General features: G+C 48.9%; 1 protein-coding gene across 1 annotated transcript in view; it reads left to right on the forward strand.

Moving 5' to 3' along the window:
* Nucleotides 1-26,379, forward strand: part of GNAI2 (G protein subunit alpha i2) — a 195,503-nt gene that overhangs the window by 81,828 nt on the left and 87,296 nt on the right. The window contains exon 2 of the mRNA XM_073352601.1: nucleotides 25,683-25,725. Within this exon, the coding sequence (XP_073208702.1) occupies nucleotides 25,683-25,725 (43 nt within the window). The remainder of the gene's footprint in view (nucleotides 1-25,682; nucleotides 25,726-26,379) is intronic.

Here is a 26,379-nt window from a genome sequence, read left to right on the forward strand (position 1 = left end):
TGTGCCCTGTCCCCAGCAGGTCACTCAGTGCCCTGGCATCAGTGCCATCTTCCTTCTCTCCTCTAGCTTCCTCACCCGCCCATCTGTGGCTTCTTTCATGAGCAGGCCTGTGGAGCTCTTCTGATCATTCCTTCTCCAGCCAGTACCCCTTTGTCCAGCCCCACCTGTGGCATAGCTTCAGATCTCAGTCAACTGAAAGCCTTCCAAAGGAGATGAAACCCAAGGCCTAGCCTGTATGATGCTATGGCCTGCTGGAGCCTTCCTGAAAGCCTTATTCCCTCCATTCCCATCTCTATACTAGCCTAACATCTCCACAGTTATCCCCAGTTTGGGGGGACCTGAACTGAGCTTCATTCAGACCAGAGCTTTCTAACAAAGCTGACCGGTGTTCGGGTGATGATTAAGTCCATGGAGCTGTTTTTCCAGAGAGATCTGAGTGCTGGATTGCCTTGCTGTTGTGAAGGAGTCTCTTCTTGCAAGTTACTAAACCACATTTCATGCTGTGGCTGCAGGAAATAAACCACTTCAGGAAAAAACCATCAGTGTTAAATTCACTCCTAGTCATGCAGGTTTGACACTAGAATTGCATAAGTGTAGAACTAATTGCTGTATGTGTATTAGTGGGCCCGCCTACATATATAAATGTATCATCACTCTAGTATCTGAGCGCATCACAAGCCCTAACGTATCAAACCTCAATCCCCCCCCCAGGCGGTGGAGAAAGTAGTATAATCCCCGTTTTACAGATAGGAAAACTGAGGCCCTGGGCGTGAATTGTCCTGTCTGAAGTTGCACAGAGGCTTTCTAGAAGAGGCGTGAAGGCGCACAATGTCTCCTGGCTCTCTCTCCTGTGCCATGACCACTAGGCTATTCCTTCCTCTGCCTCAGTGTTTAGCAATGGCATAACAAACAGCCAACTCATTTTTAAATTGAAATGCTGAAAACGCTACAATACATTGCTGGCTGTAGGACCCAGTAGAATCCTTGATCTGCTCATCAGTTTTGACTGTTGGCTGTTCCATTCATCCCCATCTGAGGAGGTAGGCTGCTTGTTTGAACTTCCATGTGGTTCATTCCCCCATCTCCAGGTCTCGGGGGTATACTGAAGCCATTTAAAAATCCATCTCCTCTCTGTGTGTGTAATGAGTTCAGATATGTACACAGTGTGACTGTAATGCCAAATAACTGCTTAGTCTAGCAAACTGGATTCTACTGTGCTCTAGTCTTTGATTTTTCTTACACTAGCGATCAGTTAATGGTCTGTCAATGGAGCCCTAATAGCTGAGGCTGTTAAAACCTACAAATACCCAATGCATTGTCGAGAGATTCAGTTAATCAAAATATAGACCGCAAAAGATTTTTTTAAAAATAACTGTCAGGATATGTGATCCTTTTGCAACACTGCCTCTAACATGTAACGAATGTGTAGCAACATGAGGCTGTGAAAGGGAAGGGAAGGCTTTATTTCAAATTGGAAATGGTATTTTTTTATTGTTTCATGTCTCAGGCCCTGTTTTGCTGACATATTGAAAGTGATGTATTGCTGTGGATGATGCGTTGTTTTCAACGGAAGCTGCCCTGCTGCTTAGAATATAAATGAATTCCGAAGTTATCCAGCTGTTGCCTTCTTTTCTTTGGAATCTCTTTGCGTTTTAAGTTGAAGTGACTTGTGCAAGGTGGAACCTGGGTTTCCTGACTCCTGGAGCAGTGTCCTCTCTCTTTAGACCAAGCTGCTTCTCAGAGTTATGGTTGTGCTGTTGCATCTCAATCCTTGATACGTTTGAGACTACTAGTGATTGAGCTTGAGATCTCTCCATGTCTGTCTGTCTCAGGGCTTGTCCACTCGGAGAAATTTCCTGGACTAGCTATACCAGAATGGTTCCTCTAGTTCTACAAGTATAAATCAGTGTGTGTGGACACATTCTTCTGGAATAAAAGTGTTTTTATTCCACAATAATTACCCACTTGGTCTTTGAACCACTTAATTCTCTTTACCAGTAGCAGATTTTCTCTAGGGTGCATTATTCATGAGTGCAACTTGTTTGGGAATGAGAAGGTGTTATTAAATGTGGTGGAATGTCTTGTCCAGAGCCTACCAGTTTAGGACCGTGTCATCCAGTTGTAACAATGATGGGAAGGGAGCCAGCTGGAGGGGGTAAGATCAGGATAAAATGTTAAGTGGGGAACATTCTTCTGAAAGAATTGAGTATCTTTCTCTAGCTTTCTGTCCAGAAGGATCTGAAAGTACTTCACAAACTATGGTAGCTTCCTCTGCCTCTGATCGGGCCTGTTCTCGTCACTGAATGATGTGATACTGAGTAAAAACAACAAAGAGTCCGGTGGCACCTTAAAAACTAACAGATTTATTTGGGCATAAGCTTTCGTGGGTAAAAAACCACTTTTTCAGATGCATGGAGTGGAGAAGAGGGAAAAAAACAAAATAGAAAAACCTTAGTGTGTCACAAACCTTGTGTTTCTTGGGAGGAAGGATGGGTCAGTGGGTAAGGTACTAGTTTGAGAATGGGGTTCAATACCTTGCTCCCTCTGTGACCTCGGTAAAGTCATTTAATCTCTCCGTTCCCTATCTGTAAAATGGGGATGGTCCACTGTCCCTCTCTACTCTAATATCTGGTCTTTGGGAGGTGCCCGCAACAGATGTTTCAGTGGAAGGTCCAAGACCCCTGCAGTGGGCAGTGGTGGAATAACCTGCCCATAGAGAGATTTTTTCTTAATCCCTTACTTCTCCCCATAGATAATGATTGGCTTATGCCCTGAATTGGGAGGTGTCAATTTTCCTTCCAGAACTCTTGCCTTTCCTTACTGTTGTCACTCTGGATGGCCTCACATGGCCGGCCCTCTTCTGAATCCTGCTAGGCTTTTAGTCTCAGTGCTGGCTTGTGGTAATGAGTACCATGGACTTAAGTGCACCGTCAAAGGAAATACTTTTCTATGCCATAGGTTTAAAGTTGCTGCCTTATTGTGGTTAGAAACTGCTCTTCTGCAAATCTGTTTAATTATAGGTAGCTCTTAGTTCAGGGGAGAATGTATTGCAGGAGAGACCACCACAAGAGGTGGAAGAAACTCTGATACATTACTGAAGGGACACGAATTATAAAAGAGCATTATAAAGATGAATGGTGGGTCTTTTAAACCATTTCAGCTTCTTCCCTTGTGTGCATACATAGGAGTGCAAAACCCCTCACTATATCATGTATACTCCTTTGTTTAATAAATTGGTTAGTCTCTAAGGTGCCACAAGTACTCCTTTTCTTTGTTCTGAAGTCATTTATTTGCAATTGGTTAATTACAGAGACCTCCTGGAACTTTTAAGTAAAAACCCAGGCTCTTCAAGGAAACTGCTGGGGTTAGCAATGGTGGTTTAGGATGCTGTCATGAGGGCATGCTATTGGTCAGGAGCTGGCTGCACAGAGCCAGCCAGTGTGGTGAGTAGCTTAGGGAATGCGTGTGCATGTGTGTTTGATGCAAAATCAGTATCAGTTGGAGAACAACAGATTTGTCTGCACGTCAACTATTTGCATTTCCAAGTAGTCTTCCCATGCTCCATGCCTGTTTGTTTTACTGTCGCTTCTAGTCACATCAGTTCCTAGTTCTCTCTCCCCTTTCCTCCATGGGATTCCAACCATGTGCTCACAAACTGGGGCAGCTGCTACCATGATGAAATACAGTGCAGGGCCTGAGAAGCCTTCGTGTATACTTTGCTTTTGATGCATCTGCATTTGATGAACCCCGCTTTTTGCAGATCACTTACACATGTCGGCAGTAGCACAAGATATACAAGCACAGGGCAAAGTGCAAATATAAATACCCACACAGTGAACTCTATAAACAGGGCCCTGTGCAGTCCACAATTCCATGGTGCAGAATTGTGCTGTAGAATCTCAGCTTTCAGTTGTTTCTAGTCCTTGTGGCTTCAGAGAGAACCTCGAAAACATGGCCTGCATGTGAAGCCATGCAGCGTCACCTGCCTGAATCTGCAGACAGCATGAAAAGATGGCTTGAAGAGGTGTGAACTGTCTTATTCATCTTAGAGTCTGGGGCCCCTGGATTTGGCATTTCCCATGACACTCTGCAATTCAATGTTTCTGCCCCAGAATTTGGCATTTTACTGCAGGCAGGTGCTTGGCACTCATTTTGTATCCCTGCCTGCTGGGACCTACCTGCTGCTGCCTCTTGCTCTCCAGCTTTCCCCATAATGGGGAATTAATTGGATTTACAGTGCATGCTCCCTGCACTGTTCTGTGGAGCCAGGCACAGAGGTGTGAGCTAGTGAGGGTTTTCATCAGCCGGGAGAGGGGGTGGGGGAAGCATTAGCCTTTTAAGGCAGGGGCAGGCAAACTTTTTGGCCTGAGGGCCACATTGGGTTTCCAAAATTGTATGGAGGGCTGGTTAGGGGAGGCTGTGTCTCCCCAAACAGCCAGACGTGGCCCATCCCCCGCCTCCTATCCAAACCCCCACCCCTGCTTCTTGCCCCCAGACCCCCCACCCCCGACTGCCCCCCCCCCCCCCCCGGGACCCCAGCCTCATCCAACCCTCCTGTTCCCTGCCCAACCCCTATCCACATCCACGCCCCCTGACCACCCCCCCCAACTCCTCTGCCCTCTGTCCAACCCCCCGTGCCCCCTGCCCCCTTACCGCGCTGCCTGGAGCACCGGTGGCTGGCGGTGCTACAGCCTCGCTGGTCAGAGCACTGGGTCAGGCCGCGGCTCTGCAACTGCGCTGCCCACACCGTTGCGCTGGCAGCACAAGGCGCTGAGGCTGCAAGGGAGGGGGGACAGCGGGGGGAGGGGCCGAGGGGGCTAGCCTCCCAGGCCAGGAGTTTAGGGGCCAGACAGGAGGGTCTCGCGGGCCGTAGTTTGCCCACTTCTGTTTTAAGGCCTTTTCCTCAGGGCTTGTTTTATGGTTGACAGAACAGGAAGCAAATCCATTGATCAAAACTGGGCATAATTCCCATAGGCGTTCCCTGCTGTGGACAGCCAGGAGAGCCGAGAACACTCCTCTGCACTTAGTTCCCCTTTGACCCAGCTTCCCCTCCCTGCGGCTAGGGGGCAAGCAGGGATGCGTTAACCCTTTACAGACTGCAGCTCCTGCTCCTTGTCACAAGGGAGTTGAGGAGCTAGAACCCAGCTTGCAGTCTGGAAGCAAAGGGAGCTGGAAGTGTATGCTGCCAAGCAAGGCAGTGGGGAGAACAGTGCAGGGACTGAAGTGTGGCGAGTCTGTCAGCCAGCTAGTCTTCCCCTTTCCCTGACACATGGTGGGGAAGGAGGTTCTGAGCTGGGTTACCTGGTCAACATCTCAGGCTTTCTCTATGCTTGCAGCAGTGCATAGGGTTCGTGTAGCCACACACCACAAGGAAAGGCAGGCTGCGTCCATGCTCACTGTGGTGTCTAACTGCATGTGTAGAGCCCTGCGTGGAAATAAAATTTGCATCTGATCTGCAAACACGGTTCATGGACATAAAGTGGATTTCACAGTTTTCAGGGCTCTAGATATATTTGGATCCGCATCCATCCGCTATCCACAAATGTGGTGCTCGGATATCTGCCGATATAAAGTGGATATCCACAGATTTGCAGGGCTCTATGCATATGGCAGTGAAAGGCTCCTGCGGGAGGAGGCAGTGCGGAAGGGCTCCAGCAGCCAGGAGCTGCTGGAGCTTTTTCCCGCTGCCGGAGTCTTTCACTGCAGCAGAGAGAGGCTCCTGCAGCACGCAGGCAGGCCGTGGGACATTACATTGCTATTTTTAGCAGTGTAGACTTGTGGGGCACTGCTTGGGTGTGTAGAGAGCTGTGTAGAGTATATACCATAAGGTTTAGGCATTTCTACTCGCCTGAGCCGTGCCTAACCGTCTCTGTTGTTGTTGTATCTATGCTAGTTGGGTGTGCAATATCTGTATGCTGCCACAGGTGTAGACCCACCCTAAGGAGTAAAGATCTGGGAATGGGTCAGGCTGCCTCGATATCCTAACAAAAACCACATCTTTAATGAATTTTAGCTGTGTTTTCCAACTGCCCCTGAGAGGGGGCAGTGGTGGCAAAGAGTGAAGAATGTTACTTAACAATAGAATAATTATTGCTGCCGAATTTAGAAGTTGCAGTGAAAAAGTGGTCCCATCCTGGCTTGTAGTATGTGTGGCCCTGTGTATATTACACCTATGCTATTGTGTTCAGCTCCAAGGGTGTGGCTCAACTGGGGGTTTTTAGGAAACAGCAACACAAGTGCTGCAAAGCTTGAGTCATGAGGAGAGATTGGGGCACCGATTCAGCAAAGCTCTGAAGCACGTGCTTAAATTAACCCATTGATTTCAGTGGGACTAAAGCACTGTTTAAGTGCTTTGCTGGATTGGGGTCTTAAAGAGCTAAATGTGCATAGCCGGGCAAAGTGCTGCCTAGGGGGATTAGACACAGCTCTGCAAATGTTTTTTTAGGATGTAAACACTGAAGAGGGAAAGGGATTTTTCAGGGTGTAATGGATAAATTATGACTTCATGGAGTGCACGGAAATTGTAAATATGCTCCCCCAAATCATGATCTTTTTTAAATATTTTTTTTAAAAGGAAAATGTCTACAACAAAGTCTTCAATACAGAAAATTACGTTAGCTAGTCGGTTTCCAGGACAGAATGAATTCTACAAGTCTGTGTTGAAGAATAGACTGGTGTGTGCATGCAACAAAAATAGGTGAACACTTGGTGGACTGCATATGTCTGTTGTTTAAATTTACTTGAATTTTCTAAATTAATATTAGTGATGATTTATCTAGGGTAATGGGATAATGCTAAGAACAAGAAAGAAAATGTGGGTTAAAGATCAGGAAGACCTGAGATCAGTTAGACTCTGGAATGGTCTCCCAAGGATTGGGATGGTAACCCCATGGCTCAGAGCACTTAAACTGGACTGGATACTGCACTGGAAGATATACACACCTGGAAATAACCCAGCCCTGAAAAATGGCATTGATGTGACCTAATATGCATGATGCATCCCATGCATCAGGGCTTTGATGGCTTGCCCCGTCACCTGCAGGGGTCGGGAAGGGATTTCTCCTTCCCCAATGTATTCCATCATTCAGTCTCACTCAGAAATTTTTCTCTCTCTCTCTGTCTCTCTCTCTGTCTCTCTCACTCTCTACGCTAACGAAGATATTTTCCCTCACAACTCCTGTTGGGAGATTGCTCCGGAACCTCACTTCTCTGGTGGTTGAAACCTTTGAATTTACAGCCTGAATTTGTGAATGGGAGGGGATGTGAGTTTAGGTTTATAGATTCAGAACATATGTCACAATACATGTTTGCACTGTGTAGTTCAGTGAACATCAAGATTTGTTGTCCCTTGACATTACTCTTGATCTTAGCTTAGGGTAACATTTTCTGGGTTATTAAATCTGATTTCACCTCAACAGAAGTCAATAACTTATTGTACAGTGACCTATGAGTTTAGGATTGTAAGGCAATTGTTAACGACTTTTCCTCTTCGCATGATTGGTGTGAATGTATTGGTCTAAGAGCATTGCTGCTGGAAGAGAGGAAATTGACAACCAAGTGCCAATGAATACCTATTGACCCATGAAGGATGGCTGGTGCAAAGTCTGCTGCATGCTGTAGGAACAGTCAATGTCTGTTTGTCAGAGCAACCTGAACGGCAGCTGGCTCTGTAGCACTCACCGTTTCCGGAGAGGGTGAGCCAGCCAGCCATCTCGCAATGGAATGCTACAGGCACAAGCAAAGCAGAAAAGTCGGGTAGCTCTTGCTAGGGCTGGACCCTGGAGGAGATGACAGGCCTCTGAGGCTCAGTTGTAAAGCACTCTGTTTAGCAGCAAGAGCGTCTGTTTGACCTGCATGAAGGATTTGGCCTATAAATGGGATTAGGGGATTTAATGTACAAGAGGAGGGAGTGAAAGCACAATCTCTCATTAACTGGGGAAAGGCTGGTAGTGCACATGTGTATGGGGAAACGACAGAGCCCAGGTCACCACCAGTAGCAGTGTCAGGAGATCAGAAAGCTTTGTTTGCAGGTAGGATTGGAGGCTCCGGGCTAAGGGGCTGAGAGGAAGGGGTACCCTAACTGTGTCTCAGGGTCTAGAAGGCAGCTCTTGTCTCTGAGGCCAAAGCATGGCCCAGGGAGCCTACAAATCCCAGCATGTAATGCAATCCCCATTTGAGCAGTTGCATGCTGGGACCACTAGTCTCCAAGTGCTTGATCTCATGTTGCTAATGTGGCCTTTTGACACAATTTTGTCATGTTCCTTGGACTCTGATTCCAAATTCACAGGAATAAGCAAACTAGCATACAAGCCCATTCTGCCTGCTGGTTGGGCTGGAACAATGTCTTTGAGTTTGCTCAGAGTAGCTGTTTCCTTTGCAGAGGATGTGAAAACACTGGCTCCTCTCCGGTAGGGAAATGTTAAAACCTTATGATCCTCACATGGACTTTGTAAAGGATTTTGTCATTAGAGCAGCAGCTACAGCAGTGTTATACACTCCAGTAAAATGTCTTGTGCTCTGTTGGTTTCCATGCCTAATTAAGAGGCTTTTTAGTACGTTCTGTTTAGCAGAAAACCATTGGCTTCTCATCCCAGAGGGATCAATTAAAAGTCCATGTGTGACTGGGCTGGCTGAGTTGTGCCTTGCTGGCAACCTGAGTGTTCTGTGCTGTTGGTACCATCTGTTACCAGCATCTCAGAACATGCTACTTGCTATTCAGGTACCTACTCAGAGCATGTGCACAGACAGTGTGGTTTCAGTTCTTATTCCATAGAACATAGCAAAGTGCTGTCCCTCTATGGGGTGTGATTGCTCTGATCTGTTCACCACTCCTGGCAAATGGGAATCTGGTCTGAGGCACTGTGTAGCCAGCTGAAGGGCATCCATGAGGTTTGCAGCCCTGCCTCTTTTTAGATTGCTTTTGTAATGGTGGCACTTGGCCATCTGTGTCTCAATACCATGTGAGAATCCCTTCTCTCTAAGCTCTCTTGGCCATGCCTAACTTGACTGGAGTGGATGGAGCTGCAGAGAATTCAATTAGTATTCTAAGTTTTTCCTTCTTGCCTGCATTTAGACACCCGTGGCTGGCCCAGGCAAGCTAACTGTTTAATTGTGGTGTGTGAACATTCAGGCTCGGAGGGTCCTAGAGCCTGGGCTCATGCACCAGCCAGAATGTCCACACCTCAATTAAAGTAAGCTGCGAGGGGGACATGGCTTGCACAGAGCCGCTGTACTACACCTGGTTTGCCATCTGCTCGATCTTCCTGACACCTGAAGTCTAGTGGGAAAGGGGAGTAAGGAGCCCCCTTTGTTGAGTGCTAATGAATCTCGTATTTGGGTCTCCTGCTGCCAAGCCCAGGGCTCTATTTACCTAATGAATCTCAGTTGTGGGAAATGTGCACAAATGGGGGTGGGAGGGCACTAAATGAGTGACTGTGTGCGCAGGTGGGGAGGCGGGGACGACGTGAGCGATTCTGGACACTGCTGAGTTACCCAGTTTTTCTGTATAGAGCTTAAAAATAAGCAAAGGCTAGACCAGAGAAGTGGTTGGGTGACTGTATACCTGGTGAAGGGGTGTGGTCTATTCAGAGAAGTAGAAACCCTTTTCTCTAGGTTCCAAGCCATTCTGTCTTGCTGTCAGGTCAGAGTGCTGTGAGTCTATTTAGATGTGTTGAGTGTATACCCCAGAGCCCTGGGGGAAGTGGACCATTGATAGCTACAAGTGTTGAAGAGCTCTGTGGGGTCTCGGAAGAGGATGCCTCCAGCTGCCCAGCGCTCCCTCAATTTGCGCTGGGCCACAGGTGCAGTACGGACTAATGGAGGTGGCACTTCTGTCTTTAGAATCGCTGTTTCCTGCAGAGCCCCCCACTGAAATAATGGCCAGGCCTGACCAAGCTCAGTCTGAGATCACAGGCTATGGAGGGGGCAGCTGCTCCTCAACCCCAGAGCTTCTGCAGAGGCATGGGATCTAAGGACCCTCCTCACTCCCATAGCTCCCTGTCTGAGCACCCTACTGCAATTCCCTGCCACTGCAGAGGCCTCAGCCATGGGTGCACCTCGGTTCTCTGCCTGTGGTGTCCAGTAGTTGTCTCCTGATCGCTGTAATGCTTGAGCCCAGTGATCTAGATTGGACTAAATACAAGGGTATCTGGGTGGGGTTTAGTGGCCTGTGAAGTGCAGGAGGTCAGACTAGATGGTTTGACCTTTAAACTTTGCATCTCTTTGCTGCAGTATGGTCCCCATTGAGGACACGGGTGATCCGTGTTGTGCGCGGCCGCAGCAGGATAGTTGCTAGAAGTTTGTCTGCCATCACCTCGGCAGATGTTCGCATGTCAGGGAGGCAAAGTTTAATCCACGCATTGTTCAGGAACCAGCTCTGCTGTTAGTTTGCTAATTACAATACTGACATAATTATACATCCGGTTTTATACATAACAAATACAGCACTGCTCGGGCAAGAGCAGCCCGGTAATTGAATCACCCCTACACAAGATCTTCCATTTGACAACAAACATTCATGTAAGCACAGCCCATCTATTGAGAGGCTTCAGCTCTTTCTGCACTGATTTATTGGAGGTGTAAGTATTTCTCATTTGCTGTTGGATTTGTTGTGGTGTCCCGGGTAGCTAAGTTAAAAGGCAGAGGCTCTTGGCTTGAAAACAGGGCATTGTCGTTAACTAGATGACACCTGCTAAGCTGAGCCCTTGGCCTTGTAGAAACCTTCAATAAATTAAATGCAGAAAGCCCAGTGTGGCAAAGGCCTTGCTGGAGTCCCAGCATGGCAGGGTAGTCCTTTGGCATTGAGTGATAAGCTTTTTTTGTATTCACCAGAGGAAGTACCCACGGTCCTGTGCATGGGGCCTGAAATCCAGTTCCTCTGACTGTTTATTTCAAAACACCAGGAAGGAGTCCACACACCTTAACATCAAAGAAGCTGCTGCACTGGAGTTTGACCTTCCATCTGTTTTCCATGATGCACTTTGGTGACTCCCACTGAACCCAAGTATTGCTGAGAAGGGGGGAGGGCTTTGATCTGGGTTGAATTCCCACACCTCATGGCTTTCCTTTCTGTATGAGCCCAGGCTTTGGCTCCCACTTTCGCTCTGCATCCCAATTACCCTGTCTGCCAGCGCAGCCTCTGTATGGAGACCAGATTGTCGTTCCATCACTCAGGTTTGGCTGACTCCAGGGCTGGGCATGTTCCGTGTGTGAAACGCTGTGAGGCCAAGCAGCTGCAGCCATGCTTGAGATGTAACCGTTAATTACATCTTAGTTTTATGAAGTCAGACCCTTTTATTTCATTGATCTCACACTGAAGGCACTGCAGACACAGTAGGCTTTTATTTATAGCTGCTGCTTCTCCTTGGAACAGGCCTTTCCTCCTCTTGCATTTTAAACTGTCTTTGTTCCTTTCCTCTCCTCTTGCAGACTGAAGTGGCTGGCTAGGCACCTCTTTCCCATGCCTGCAGCATTTTACGTCAATGGCTTTTTAGCTTTCAGCCTTGTCCATTCTGGTTTGTAACCAGTTATGGCCCAGTTGGCTGTAAACATGATTTGTGTCTGCATATCATGTACTAAAATGAAGCTGTAGCAGCGAAGCATGTGGTCCCTGCCAGAGGCCTAGCTCGGCACGTGACTCATGAAACTGGATCAGCACACTGGATTCATTTGCAGTTTGGACATGTTACACAGAGCCCAGTAGGAAATCAAGTTAGGGCAGTCCTCCTTCCCAGCTGTCTGGGCAGTAGGACGTCTCAGAATTAATTTCCCCATGTTCTGCTGGGGTCCAAGGCACCAAGTGATTGCTGCCTGGATTTTCCTGGAGTGCAGGCAGATGCATGGTAGGTTCAGATGCACAACCCCAGCTGTGGTGGTTATGATATGAACACTCACCAAATTGGGTTCTTTATACCTGGCTAAGGTGACCAGGTGTCTCACCAGATGGGAGCATCACAATTAAAGGCTGTAGAGCAGGCAGGGGAGTCGTACAGTGGAGTTTATAGGCAGGACCCTACCTAGCATCTTTTATCCACGTGGATTTCAAAGTGCGTTAGCCGCTTCTCTGAACTGTGGAGGACAGACTGCTAAGCAATGGCACCAATTTACATGATAAAACATACTCCAGACTCTGTCTGGAAAAGGCCATTTTTGTCTAGCACTTCTCCTGCCTTATCCCTGGCCAGCGGGGGAAATGTTTTTTTTTTTTTTTTTTTTAAACTGGACAAGTCATTTTAGAGCCTGATGGATTTATCTGTTTTGGAAACTTCTGTTTTCTGGTCACTCGCCCACAAACAGCTCGTTTGTTTTGCTCACTAGTCTTTGGGCCCTGTTTGTGCAAAGGGACAGTTTCTCCCCTCTTGAAGTCTCCAGCTCTTAAATTTATTAGGATTTTTAAAAGAGAGGCCCGTTTGTCTCAGGTAACCAATGCCAGAGTCTCATCTCGGTCATAACAGTGTGAACTGGGAGTAACTCCTTTGAAGCCAGTGAAATTACTCTGGACATACACCAGTGTCACTGAGCTGATACGCCTGCTCTTGGAAATCTTGGGTAAATCAGTGGGATATATTTCCTTTGCCCAGACTGGCTTTCGATTGTCATAGGCTTCTGGAAAACCAGATTTGTTTTTTCCTGACTGTCGTTTGACTGCTAAAAATGGGCTTTTAAAACAGTTTGGCAGTTGTGCTTGTTGTCTGGGCTCCGTGGGTGCTAGAGTCAAGGCTGGTGTTTTTCGATGAAGAGATCAGAACTCGGTTTTGATGTTGGCTTCTTCGGTTGCTGCTTTGTCCTGGGACTAAAATTATGTGCTTGCTGAGTTTGAGGATTGTCCTAGTTTCCCGTAGGAAAAGGGGAGAAAGGGAGACACACAGATTTGGGGGTGGGATGAGGTGGGGTTCATAGAATCATAGAATCATAGAATATCAGGGTTGGAAGGGACCCCAGAAGGTCATCTAGTCCAACCCCCTGCTCAAAGCAGGACCAATTCCCAGTTAAATCATCCCAGCCAGGGCTTTGTCAAGCCTGACCTTAAAAACCTCTAAGGAAGGAGATTCTACCACCTCCCTAGGTAACGCATTCCAGTGTTTCACCACCCTCTTAGTGAAAAAGTTTTTCCTAATATCCAATCTAAACCTCCCCCACTGCAACTTGAGACCATTACTCCTCGTTCTGTCATCTGCTACCATTGCCTGTCTGTGTAAGGAAAAAATGTGGATTCTCTTGAAATCTGTGCTCCTTGGACCTCGGAGGGTGTGTGTATTTAGAGCAGCTGTAGTAGCTTTAAAACATTTACAGTATCCGTCAAAATAATGGGCTTCTGCCACAACTGAAAATGCGACTGCCTCTAGGGTAGAGTGCAGCTGGCCTTCAACATGCTGCAGCACTTGAGAACAGTTCAGGGCAGCCTGGTGGGTAATATTTAAGGCAAGCTCTTCCATCACTTTGCCCCTTTTTTATTAAATGTTTTAAGGTACCAATTTCCCAAGCATCTAGCCAAAAGGAAAAAAAAAATGCAGTGCAGGGAAGCAGGGAGCTGCCTCCACAGTGAAAGCGGTACATCTGTAGATGTGGAATCTGTTTCCTTCGAGCCTTGGGTGTACGCGTTCTTGGGTCACATTGACTCTGGGCTCATCTGGCTTGCATTAAAAGGCTGCTCTGCTTTCTCATAGGAAACCTTGTGGCTGGAAACCTCCTCCAGCAGACCAGGTGTCTTGTGGTTCCATGCCTATTGGGAAACAGATAGCAGGTTTGCTGTTCGGTTGTATTAACAACTGGGCCTTCATGTTCTTTCCTTCTGATCTTTTCCTGATTAGCCCCCCAAATGAGCGAGTGTCTCCTAGCATCTCAGTGTGGATATGTCAGCTAGCCCTAGCCAGATAGGCTCTGATCCTGCCATCTGCATGGAGCTATGGTCGGCCAAAGTCAAATTACCATTTCAGGAATGTTGTCACTTGAAAACTCCCCTGGCTTATGTCATCCTCCACCATGTCCATTCTTCCTTCTCCAGTGCTGTTTTGGGGAGTGTCTGCACAGAGCTGGGGCTTGTGTTCAACTCGCCAGGTTAAATATAGGGCAGAACTGGAATGTTCTTGAGGAGTAGATGCTAGGACGTCACCTGCTGGTAGTTATAAAGCCCTGCTCTACCTCACTGCGCATACAGTGATACCATTGCTAGATGGTACACATGGAAGCCAAAGGTTAGAGGTTCCAAAACCTAGCGCTAGCATCTTCCCAGTTAGGTTCTGATTGAATTCGAGGCTGTTAAGGGAGTGATCCCTAGGATAAAACACCAAGAAACTCCTAGTGCAGATGCCCCTTTCCGGTGTACGGTTGGATACTTTGAGACTTGCTTTTATTATTTCTGTCCTCCTTACAGGTCTCTTTTCATAGCAAAATGCATACTGAGCTCTGTCCCCAGTAGTCCTTACCTTGTTAGTGGTGTCTGTTCTAAAACCAGCACACAATGTGTCCATGCAGCTAGTTTTGGTAAATCACTGTGAAAATTTACCAGCCTAGGCACAATCTACCTGCTTACATTGAAGATGGCAAAACAGAAGTGTTGTTTACCCCTTCACATAACACAAGAACCACGAGTCGGCCTCTGAAATTAATAGGTAGCTGTTTTAAATCAAACAAAAGGAAGGACTTCTTCATGCAACACACAGCCAACCTATAGAACTCATTGCCAGGGATGTTATGAAGGCCAAAAGTATAACTGGGTTTAAAAAAAACAAAAAAAACTAGATAAGTTCCTGGAGGATGAGTCCATCAATGACAGTTAGCCAAGATGGTCAGGGACCCAGCCCCATGCTCTGGGTGTCCCTAAACCCTCAACAGCCAGAAGCTGGGACTGAACGATTGGGTGGATAACTCAAAATTGCCGTATTCTGTTCATAGAATCATAGAATATCAGGGTTGGAAGGGACCTCAAGAGGTCATCTAGTCCAACCCCCTGCTCAAAGCAGGACCAATCCCCAATTAAATCATCCCAGCCAGGGCTTTGTCAAGCCTGACCTTAAAAACTTCTAAGGAAGGAGATTCTACCACCTCCCTAGGTAACGCATTCCAGTGTTTCACCACCCTCCTAGTGAAAAAGTTTTTCCTAATATCCAACCTAAACCTCCCCCACTGCAACTTGAGACCATTACTCCTTGTCCTGTCCTCTTCTACCACTGAGAATAGTCTAGAACCATCCTCTCAGGAACCACCTCTCAGGTAGTTGAAAGCAGGTATCAAATCCCCCCCTCATTCTTCTCTTCTGCAGACTAAATTCCAATCTGAAGCACCTGGCACTTGCCACTGTCAGAGACAGGACTTTGGGCTAGATGGACCATTGGTCTGACCCAGTGTGGCCATTTTTATGTTTGCTTACCTGTGAGCAGAATTTTTTTCAGCCTGACACTACCTCAGCCACAGTTGTCTAGTGCTGCCTGGAGGGGTAATGAGCTGTGGTAGACAGAATCAGGATAACTGTAATAATATACACCATTTATTTTGTGTCGGTTATTTGGAGAGCTTTTGGAGATGGTTGGGATTCTCCCCATATTAATAGATGGGGAAACGGAGGCAAAGAGCGGGGAAGTGACTTGCCCAAAATCTGAGTGTGTCCCTTGCTGAACTGAGCATAGAACACAGATCTTGTGACCTGCTGTGTAAGGCTCCAACCACTAGACTTGTTGCCTAGTATCTAATCTTGGTAGAGGGTTGTCTTGTGAGTGCTTCTGACTAGTGGGAGGCAGTGTGGCCTAGTAGATAGAGCACTGGATTGGGACTCAGTTTCTGCCACTGGCCTGCTGCATGACCTTGGGCAAGTCACTTCCCCTCTCTGTGTCTCAGTTTCCCCATATGTAGATTGGGGATAATGATATTGACCTCTCTTGTAAAGTGCTTTGAGATCTACTGATGAGACATGCTAGAGAGGAGCGTGGGAATATTATAGTGTTTGTAATACAGGTTGAAAAATGGCCGCTTGGGCCATAGACTGAGCGATCTGCTCTTTATGGGGTTAAGTTCCCTCTCTGGAAGGCCTGGCAGAGACTCAAGCACAGTGCTGTCTGATGCTAGGGAGCAGTCTTCAGGAGGCGGCTGGGTGACTTAGCTCTTCTCCAGCTGGAGAAGAGCTTCACCCCTGCTGCTTTGAGATACCAGTGGTTAGTCCCCTCCCAGCACTAGGATCCCAGGCGACAGGGCCTGACCTTGGTTAAAAGGCAGAGGGTTAGCATGAAGAACCTGCTCTGAGGAGTGGCAAGCCCTTACACAATGGTGTGCATGCTAACCCCTTGCAGTGCCTGGCGAAGTCTGACACCCTGGGCTGGACCCCATCTGGCCTGCTCAGCGTGAACCTGATTGTGTCCTGGGGTGGAACTGTCTCCGAGCTGTATGTTCCTGAAACACATGACTCTTTGCACCACATAGCAGGAGAATAAGGTGATCAGATTTAGTTTTATTTCCCTACTAGGGTAGCAAAGTAGGAGTGGAGACAGGAAACGCTTTCCAAGTTCCACTCGCTGAGCTTAGTGGCTCCTTTGAAGAGCCAAGACGCCAGTCAGGCCTTTCAAGAAAAAGCCAAGTCCCAGGCGGGAGCGTTCCTCCGTTTTAGAGGCCAACCTCCTTATTAGTTGGCTGCTCTCCATGCTATGTTCCGTAAGCCCAATGACTGTGACAGAATAATACCTAGAAGAGCATCTGCAGACCCTTGTCCTTCAGCAGGTGTCCCCGCTGGGTACCTAGCCATGATTAGAGACAATTGCTGTCTGTGAAAGGGATGGTACAGCTGTAGCTCAGCACTGGCACCAGCAAGCCAGCTGGCTTGCTCTGCCGAGTTGACACGGTGGCCTGGAGAGTGTCTGCACCGTCTCACCGGCTTATTAAAATATCTTCTGACAGGCGCCAGCCTTGCTTGTAGAGGCTCATTGCAGGGAGAGCTTGGAGGCTCTGGATGTCTTCCTGTTTGTGCACGGTGGCTCTCCCTTTAACTTACTTTTGCAAAGCTGTTGGCTAGTAGAGAGCTCTCTCAGCTTTTGACTAGCAGGGGCGGGAAGAGGGATCCCTGGAACTCTCTGATCCAGGGCCCTTGCATTGCTTTTATTTAGGATGTTGAATTTCTTTGACTTCCATCTCTTAGCCTGCACTCTGAGGCAGGGAGTGGCTAGGCTATTTGCAGGGAAGAGGCCTTCTCCTAGGAAGCTGGTACAGTATGTGCATTGGGTATATTTGTCAGGGTGGTGGCTAGATATGTTGGGGACCTTCCAGAGTCCATCTCGGGCTGACAAGCTATTGCTCCCAAGCGCACCTCCCCAGGGCCATCTGGCTGTTGGGGTTACCAGAGATCTCTGAGGGGGAGAGGGATCCTCTGTATGAACACGTGCACTTGTGCCGGGCACATGTTGGCAGGAGAGGCTCTTGCCAGTCTTTAAAAGAGAACATTGGGCATCCAGAGGTAAAGAGTTTGCCCTCTGGACAACGCATGTCCCATTGGGATGCAGCAGACTGCAACAGTGTGTGTGGTGAGAGCTGCTTGGGGCTTCAGAAACTTAAATAGGCACAAATTCCATACCTCTTCCGCACTGAGAGACCATAACAAACCTGCCCCTGGTTCTCCGAGGGAGCATGGAAAGTCAGTTGCTGCCTGCTAATTACCATCCTTAGTTATGGATTAGAGTGGGGTGGTGACCATCTCCATACATGCAGTGTATTGGTCAGATGCAATGCTCTGCACACAGCTGTGACTCTGGGTGTTTCTCTCCACGGTAAACATCTGATGAAGTGAGCTGTAGCTCACGAAAGCTCATGCTCAAATAAATTGGTTAGTCTCTAAGGTGCCACAAGTACTCCTTTTCTTTTTGCGAATACAGACTAACACGGCTGTTCCTCTGAAACCTGTAACAATGGCAGTGTTATTGGAGGGGGTGCACCTCAGAATTGATGTCCTTTCAGTCTACAGTGCACATATAATAAAGCACACAAAGAATCTGGGGGGTGGGGGAGCCTTAATAATGTCCCTTGTGATGAGCGTCTGGGAAACAGTGAGTTTAAGAAGGGTTTTGAATAGACTCTCCCTAATCCACATACAGTAGCAACTTGCTACCACCTGGAAATCTGTCCCCAGCAATGGCCATCTCGGAGATGATACTGGAGCATCCAGACTGCTGAGCCTTCGCTATGGTTGTGAAGTGTGCTCCAGGGTGCTTCTGAAAACAAAGCCCCTAAATAAAACTCTGCTCCTGTTGATCAAATGAAGGAGCTGAGCTCATTCTGTGATGCATCATTTTGTGTATGTTCCTTTTTTCATTCATTTACACAACTGCTCGCAAGGGGTTGGTGAGACATAGCAGTAATCAGAGAGAACTTCAGGGTTTGGATATAAAATCAAACAAATCAGCCTTGTGGGATGTTAAATTGAGGGCAGTTTCAAATGGAGGTAGGTTGGTAAAACCATATGTGGCAGTGGGTTGTTGCAGTAAAAGGAGGGAGATCCTAGTGGTTGGGGTAATATGGTCTGAGCCAGTTAGTTATGCCACATGAGAACCGAAGTACTTGAATCTCCAGCGTCACAGATCAAAGCCCTGAACCGGATCTCTGCAGTTAGACAGCTGATCAGTGGGAGTCTGAGTGTGCAGCTGACTGCAGGATCGGAGCCTGAGCTCATCCTTTTGGAGGATATTTACTGCATGTGTGAACAAGCTTCCTTGTCTCTTACCAACCGGATGGGTCCATTTTCTAGGCTTGCCAAACTTCCTCTTCCAAACGGAAGCCTCCGATTGAGTTAGTGTTTGTGTACCTGGCTGCAGTGTGGTCCCTGCTGGTGGGAGCACGAACTTGCTCTGCTGTAACCAAGCCACACCAAATCAGTGCAGTCCCAGGAGATTCCCTGCATTCCAGGACACCATGGGGCATACAAGCTCTGAGTGCTCAGTATCTTCTGTGTTTTTGTGACCTTTAAAATGGCTGAGCGGATGAGTTTTTGGCGCTCCCCAGAAGGCTGTGATTGGGTTGAGACCTCATGTGCCAAGTTTCAGCCCTAGGCATATTTTCACAGCCGAACATTAAGGTGCCTCTCCTCCCCCCCTCCCCCCCATTCCCTGTGAACAGCATAGCTGAGCTCTGCCCTAAGCAGGGCAGGCGCTGCTATCAGTGAGCTGTCTCTGCACAACCCAGTTGTGATCCGTTCAGCCCTGGGGCAACAGGGTTTGCTGCTGGTTGTAAATCACTGAGCAAGCCACATGACTCACTCTTTCAGACCAAAGCTGAGCTGGGCTGCTGGGACTTGGGCGTCTTTCAGCATTACTGACTGGAAAGCCAGGTTCACACTCAGATCCCATTTCCAGACCTCCTGCTCTGTGCAGAGCAATACCCTATAGCCAGAGACAAGCTGGACGCATGGTGATCTGAGAGCTCCTTAAGCCAGCAGTATACAATACAGCAGTGCACAGACAATCCAGGAAGTTTTTGGAGAGTGATGGGGACAACTTCCTGGTACAAGTGATGGAGGAACCGACTAGGGGCTGTGCTCCTCTTTACCTGCTGCTTACAAACAGGGAAGAATTGGTAGGGGAAGTAGAAGTGGGTGGCAACCTAGGCAGCAGTGACCACGAGATGGTCCAGTTCAGGATCCTGACAGAAGGAAGAAAGGAGAGTAGCAAAATACGGACTCTGGACTTCAGAAAAGCAGATTTAGACTCCCTTAAGGAACTGATGGGAAGGATCCACTGGGAGGCTAATATGAGGGGGCAAGAAGTCCAGGAGAGCTGGCTGTATTTTAAAGAAACCTTATTGAGTGCGCAGGAAGAAACCATCCCGAAGTGCAGAAAGAATAGCAAATATGGCCGGCAACATGCCTGGCTTAACAGTGAAATCTTTGGCGAGTTTAAACTCAAAAAGGAAGCGTAAGAGAAGTGGAAATTTGGACAGATGACTAGGGAGGAGTATAAAAACATTGCTAGAGCATGCAGGGGTGTAATCAGGATGGCCAAGGCAAAATGGAGTTGCAGCTAGCAAGGGATGTGAGGGGAACAAGAAGGGTTTCTACAGGCATGTTAGCAACAAGAAGGTGGTCAGGGAAAGTGTGGGCCCCTTACTGAATGGGGGAGGCAACATAGTGACAGATATGGAAAAAGCTGAAGTACTCAATGCTTTTTTGCCTCTGTCTTCACAGACAAAGGCAGCTCTCAGACTACTGCACTGGGCAACACAGTATGGGGAGTAGGTGAGCAGTTGTCAGTGATGAAATAACCGGTTAAGGACTTTAGAAAAGCTGGACATGTACAAGTCCCTCGGGCTGGATCTAAGGCATCCAAGGGTGCTGAGGGAGTTGGCTGATGTGATTGCAGAGCCATTGGATATTATCTTTGAAAATTTGTGGCGATCTGGGGAGGTCCCAGACGATTGGAAAAAGGCAAATATAGTTCCCACACTTAAGGGAAGAAACAGAACCCAGGGACCTACAGTCCCCGGCAAAATCATGGAGCAGGTCCTCAAGGAATCCATTTTGAAGCACTTGGAGGAGAGGAAGGTGATCAGAAACAGTCAACATGGATTCACCAAGGGCAAGTCATCCCTGACCAACCTGATTGCCTTCTATGATTAAATAACTGGCTTTGTGGATATGGGGAGAGCGGTGGATGTGATATATCTTGACTTTAGAAAAGCTTTAGATACGGTCTCCCACAATATTCTTGTCAGCAAGTTAAAGTAGTATGGATTGGATGAATGGACTATAAGGTGGATAGAAAGCTGGCTAGATTGTCGGGCTCAATGGGTAGTGATCAACGGCTCGGTCTAGTTGGCAGCTGGTATCAAGCAGAGTGCCCCAGGGGTTGGTCCTGGGGCTGGTTTTGTTCAGCATCTTTATTAATGATCTGGATGATGGGATTAATTGAACCCTCAGCAAGTTCACAGATCAACAATCTAGGGGGAGCGGTAGATACGCTGGAGAGTAGGGATAGGGTCCAGAGCACTGTTCCCTCTAAGCTGTGCACATGCACACAGATCCTAAACCCCGCGCACACGGCGAAACACTGTGCGCACAATAATTTGCACAGAAGAAATTTTTTGCACACACGGCCTGTCAAAAATTAGAGGGAATGTTGGTCCAGAGTGAGGTAGACAAATTGGAGGATTGGGCTAAAAGAAATCTGATGAGGTTCAACAAGGACAAGTGAAGAGTCCTGCACTTAGGATGGAAGAATCCCATGCACCGCTACAGGCTCGGGACCAACTAAGCGGCAGTTTTGCAGAAAAGGACCTGGGGATTACAGTGGACGAGAAGCTGGACATGAGTCATCTGTGTGCCCTTGTTGCCAAGAAGGCCAATGACATATTGGGCTGCATTAGTAGGAGCATTGCCAGCAGATCGAGGGAAGTGATTATTCCCCTCTATTTGGCACTGGTGAGGCTACATCTGGAGTACTGTGTCCAGTTTTGGTCCCCCCACTACAGAAGGGATGTGGACAAATTGGAGAGAGTCCAGTGGAGAGCAACGAAAATGATTAGGGGACTGGAGCACATGACTTATGAGGAGAGGCTGAGGGAACTGGGGTGGTTTAGTCTGCAGAAGAGGAGTGAGGGGGGATTTGATAGCAGCTTTCAGTTACCTGAAGGGGGGTTCCAAAGAGGATGGAGCTCGGCTGTTCTCAGTGGTGGCAGATGACAGAACAAAGAGCAATGGTCTCAAATTGCAGTGGGGGAGGTCTAGGTTGGATATTAGGAAACACTTTCACCAGGAGGGTGATGAGGCACTGGAATGGGTTACCTAAGGAGGTGGTGGAATCTCCATCCTTAGAGGTTTTTAAGGCCTGGCTTGACAAAGCCCTGGCTGTGATGATTTAGTTGGTGTTGGTCCTGCTTTGAGCAGGGGGTTGGACTAGATGATCTCCTGAGGTCTCTTCCAACCCTCATCTTCTATGATTCTATGCCAGTCCCGTTCAGAACCAGTCAGTCCAGCTGAGGCTAGCTGAACGGTAGGGGGTAGCTGAAGTAGGGGGGCTGGAGGGACCTGGAGAGGCTTTGGAGCAGCTGTGCCATTTGGAGACACTAGCTCCTGGGGGCAGACCTCATTAGCTGAAGGGCAAATGGCTTGCGCTGTATTTGGCAGCAGATGTTTCCATCTGCTGATAGGAGCCTTGACTGTATGTAACCCTCTAAAGTGCATTTCCTTTTTACTAATTCTGCCTGATTAGCTCCTCTGTCTTAGACAGGAGCTCAGCCTCCATTAGCTAGGCGGGGTCTGGAGGCAGCAATCTGAGCACACTCTGCCTCTTGTTGGTGAGGAGGAATTCCTAGATTCCAAGGGACCACTGTGATCACCTCGTCCGACCTGCTGTGTAACAGGCCAGAGAACTGCCCCCTGATTGTCTGTCTGTGTGTGACGTGTGCACACCCTGGTGGTCTTGCCCGAGGGGCCTTGAGTGGTTCCCATCTGGGAACGCTGGTGGTTCCCATCTTGGGCCAGACCATGCTGCGAGGGAGCAGCCAAGGTCAGGGCTTGTGCCCCCTCCTGGCCATGCAGCAGTCCTGTCCGCTAGACTGACCTTTCCACACTCTCCATCCCAACTGCTGCCATCAGTGACCCAAATCCAGGGAGGGTTTTCACTGATGAGAGCTAGGGCAGAAAGACCAGCTCCAGCCTGTAGTGCTGTCCAATGGCTATGGCTGGGTGGGTAAAGGACCCCTGTCTCCGAAATCGTGGGCTAGTGGGCCAGCTGGAGGGCAGGGCGAGGTGACCGATCGCTGCCCAACCTCCGTGACGGACAGCAGGTGGGTTTGTCACACACTGTGCTGTGGGTGCTGCTCAGATCCCATCCCGGCCAGCCCAGTCGCAGTCTGGGTGCAGGACAGGGTGGTCACCGTTGGGGGGATGCTGGTTTTGAACTGATGTCTTGTGGGTGCTCTGGAGGACCTCTGTGGGGTGACAAGGAACGTGACTCCCTGTTGGGAGTGATGTACCCTCCGCTCTGAGGAAAGGCAACACGCTCCACCCCAGCCCCAAGAGCTTGGAGATGACAGGATCTGAGCTGGCAGCAAGTGGAAAGGAGAGTGGGGATGCTGGCATGGCTCTGGCACTCTGGCCAGCAGGAGGCCTTAAATTATAGGGAGAATGCCTCTGAATTCATTATGGGGCATTTATGTCCTAAAAGTCTTGTAATGTTTCACTTCCTATCCGTGTTACGTAGTGCTGCAGCTTGCATCTGCCACTGCATCTCTGCTTCCTTTTCTCAGTTGGCTGGCCCCCAGGCAGCATGGCTCTAGGCCAAGCTGGCACCAAATCTCCCCAGGCTGCTGAAAGCCATGCAACCTAGCCTTCGCCTCCAGGGGTTCCTTCCAGGGAGAGGAAGGGGAATCTGTGCGGCTTTCCTCTCGGGCTGCGCGGAGCCAACTGGTGCTAGACAATGCAGATGAACCAGTGTTTGCAGGCGTGAGGACAGCCAGCTATAGGAATGAATCTGAGAGCAATGGGTAAGGAAACTGAGACACTCATCAGATCCAGCCGTGTCCTAGGGGGCAGATCCAGGCACTGCCCCCTGTTCAGAGATGTAGCAGGGGGCCTGCATCATCCTAGCATGGCTTCTCTGGCCAGTACTTGCTGTCATGCGGATTAGAACGTGGTTGTAAGGTAGAATGCCCCGTCTGCATTGATCAGGTCTATCCGTGTACTTGCAGGCCCCCGTCACGCTACTGTATCTGAGCACTTCAAAAATGTTGGTGAGTTCCTCCTCATAGCCCCCTCCTTCTCTCCATGAGGTAGGGCAGCAGGATCACCATTTGACAGATGGGAAACTGAGGCTCAGAGCGTGCCTTTGGTCACTTGAAGCCTTTGGCAGAACAGGGAATTGGACCCATCTTGATAACAATAGCTGTGCTTAGAGTGGGGCGTGCAATGGGCATGTATACTGCCTGGCTAGGATAGTATGCCGTGGTACCTACTTCCACTGCCAGCTTCCAGGAGGAAGAGGAGGTTTCCTGTGGGTGGGGGAGGAGAGAGCCCACTCACTCGACTTTGTCCCCCGTGATCATGGTAGTCCCTGAAAGAGTAACTGCTTCCAGCTGGCCTCTGCTGTCCAGGGGTTTGTGATGTCTGGAGCCACATGTGTGGGATGGGGAGAGGCATGATTGGCTTCCTGGAATGCCCCTCTTCCCCCCAACATGATTCAGAGTTTGCACCACGCCAGGGACGTTCCACTTAGTCTCGCTGTTCATCACCATCCTGGCCCTTGTTAAGTGTCAGGCAGGACACCGGTTCTTGCAGCCTGCCTGGGAAAGCAGGCCGTGCTGATGGGCTTGTCAATGAAGATCAGGCCTTGGTGGCTCCCCTATCCAACCAAGGCCACGTCTAGTTCAAGGAATTGATCCACGCTGCACCAGTTCACTTGGCCCAGCCATGCGCGTTCATGCAGGTCATGCTGCGCCATTGCAAAGCAGCCTGTGATTTTGCCCTGCAGCCACCCTCGTGCTGCGTAGCGCCTGTTGTGGCCTGTGGCCCTCTGAGCATGTAGCCTGTTGTCTGGGCGCTGCTCTCTGGCCTGGGGCATTCTCGATAATCTTTGCTCAGCATAAAGGGATATTTCTAGAGGGCTGAGAGGACTTGTGGGGAAAAAGTGGTGGCAAATCTCCCACCATCCTCTGGGGAACTCCCATAATACCTGAGTGGGAGCCCTGAACTTGCCTGCAGCTGTTGGTATAGTTTCAGGCTGTCCTTGCGAGATGAAGTAATGCTGTAGCTGCGGTGTTGTCTGGACGTGCACGATTCTATACCCTGATGCTTCCGTTAGACTTCTTCGCCGTCCCTATGAGGTGTCTTGTTTGCAGGGGACTTTCAAGCGGCGGAAGGGGGCTGTTTTCCAAGGGCAGACAGCTTTTCTAGGAGCTCAGCCTCCTGAAAGAGCACTCTCTCCTCTCCCAAGGTGGAAGGATCCCTCCACCCCTTGTAACTTAGTCCTTGGGAGGGTCAGCATTTGCCAGCCAGTGGTGCATGAGAGAGCTGGGTGTGCTGTGTCTACTTCCCTGCCTTTGGACACACTGCGGCCTCTGCAAATCGGGCTCTGCTAAGGTGTGTCCAGCTGGACAGCCAATGTCTCTCGTCACTTTGACAGTGCGGGGCCTACGTGCTTGTTGCTTTGAGTTTGCATTGCTCCAGGGTGGGGATGAGGGCCCCTTGTTCCCAGCTTCCCCCATCAGACTGGCCCAGAGGCCTTGTACTGCTCAGTATTCATACCCCCTGTTCGTGTCCACAGGTGTGCTGGTACAGTCCAGCTAGCAGCTTCTGCCAGTGTGCAAGGCTTCCAAAGTCCCCTAGGTGGGATCACCGGGGCATGTGAAGGGCTGAGGCATGCTGCACAGTGAGATTGAGCCCACTAAAGTGTGTGGTGCCAAAAGTCACCTTCCCTTTATCCTAGGGCTCCCTGGAGAGCAGGGTCTACTCCAGTGCATCCCTTTGCAAGCTTCTTCTTGTAAGCTTCTGTACGTCTCTGGGCTAAAGTGTCTGATGACCAGAGAAGTACTTGTAAGCCCAGAGGGCCAGACTCTTTGAGGCTCTGCTGCTGGGAGGCCTGTCTGGATGTTAATGCGGCAGCAGGTGGGTTACATCCTCTGTTGTTGTTGACCCTAATCACACCACAGTGTCCCACTGCCGCACAGCAATTTCCAGTCAAACACTGCAGCTCATGGCTTTTCTCTCTCTCCTTTCTCTACAGGTGCAGGAGAGTCTGGGAAGAGCACAATTGTCAAGCAGATGAAGTAAGCAATGCCTCCCCTCCTTTGCTTTTGTTTCTGAGTTTCAGCAATTGCCTCCCTATTTCACCCCACTGCAGAGAATGGAGTGTGCGTTCTACAGCCAGGGACCAGGGTGCCACGTGGGTGCTGCGTTCTGCAGCTAGGGACTGGGACGGTGGTGCCACGTTTTGTATGAACTCCTTTAATAATAATTAATAATAATTTTTAAAAATTGCGATCCAAAGCCTGTGATTTCAACAAAAGTCATCCATGCTTTATAGATGCTTTAGTTTCCATTAGCGAGATCTAGAAAAAGCGCTTCCAGGGGATAGTTATGGCAGGCTTTTCTGCACTGCATTTGGGTGATACGATTTCCATGTTCTTAGGGCTCTTGTTTTAAAAACACCCTTTTTGTATTTGAGTTTTTCATCTGAACAGCCAGGGCAGACCACGCTGTGGGGCCAGTGATCAGTTAGAATGGCTGCTCTGGCGTTGCACCATTGACCACATCCAGACCCTAGAGAGCTTGCTGTGTCGTAGCCTAACTGGCTGGCTGCTGACCCTGTTAGCTCTGTTGGGGAACTGTGTGGTCACTGGTGTCTGCACTCTCTCTGCTAGTCTCCCGTTCAGCACACTTGTTCCCCTGTTCAGTTCGCAGGGTGGCTTGTTTCAGCTTTG

This window comes from Lepidochelys kempii, chromosome 7, assembly GCF_965140265.1.
Source record: "Lepidochelys kempii isolate rLepKem1 chromosome 7, rLepKem1.hap2, whole genome shotgun sequence".
Lineage (NCBI taxonomy): Eukaryota > Metazoa > Chordata > Testudines > Cheloniidae > Lepidochelys > Lepidochelys kempii.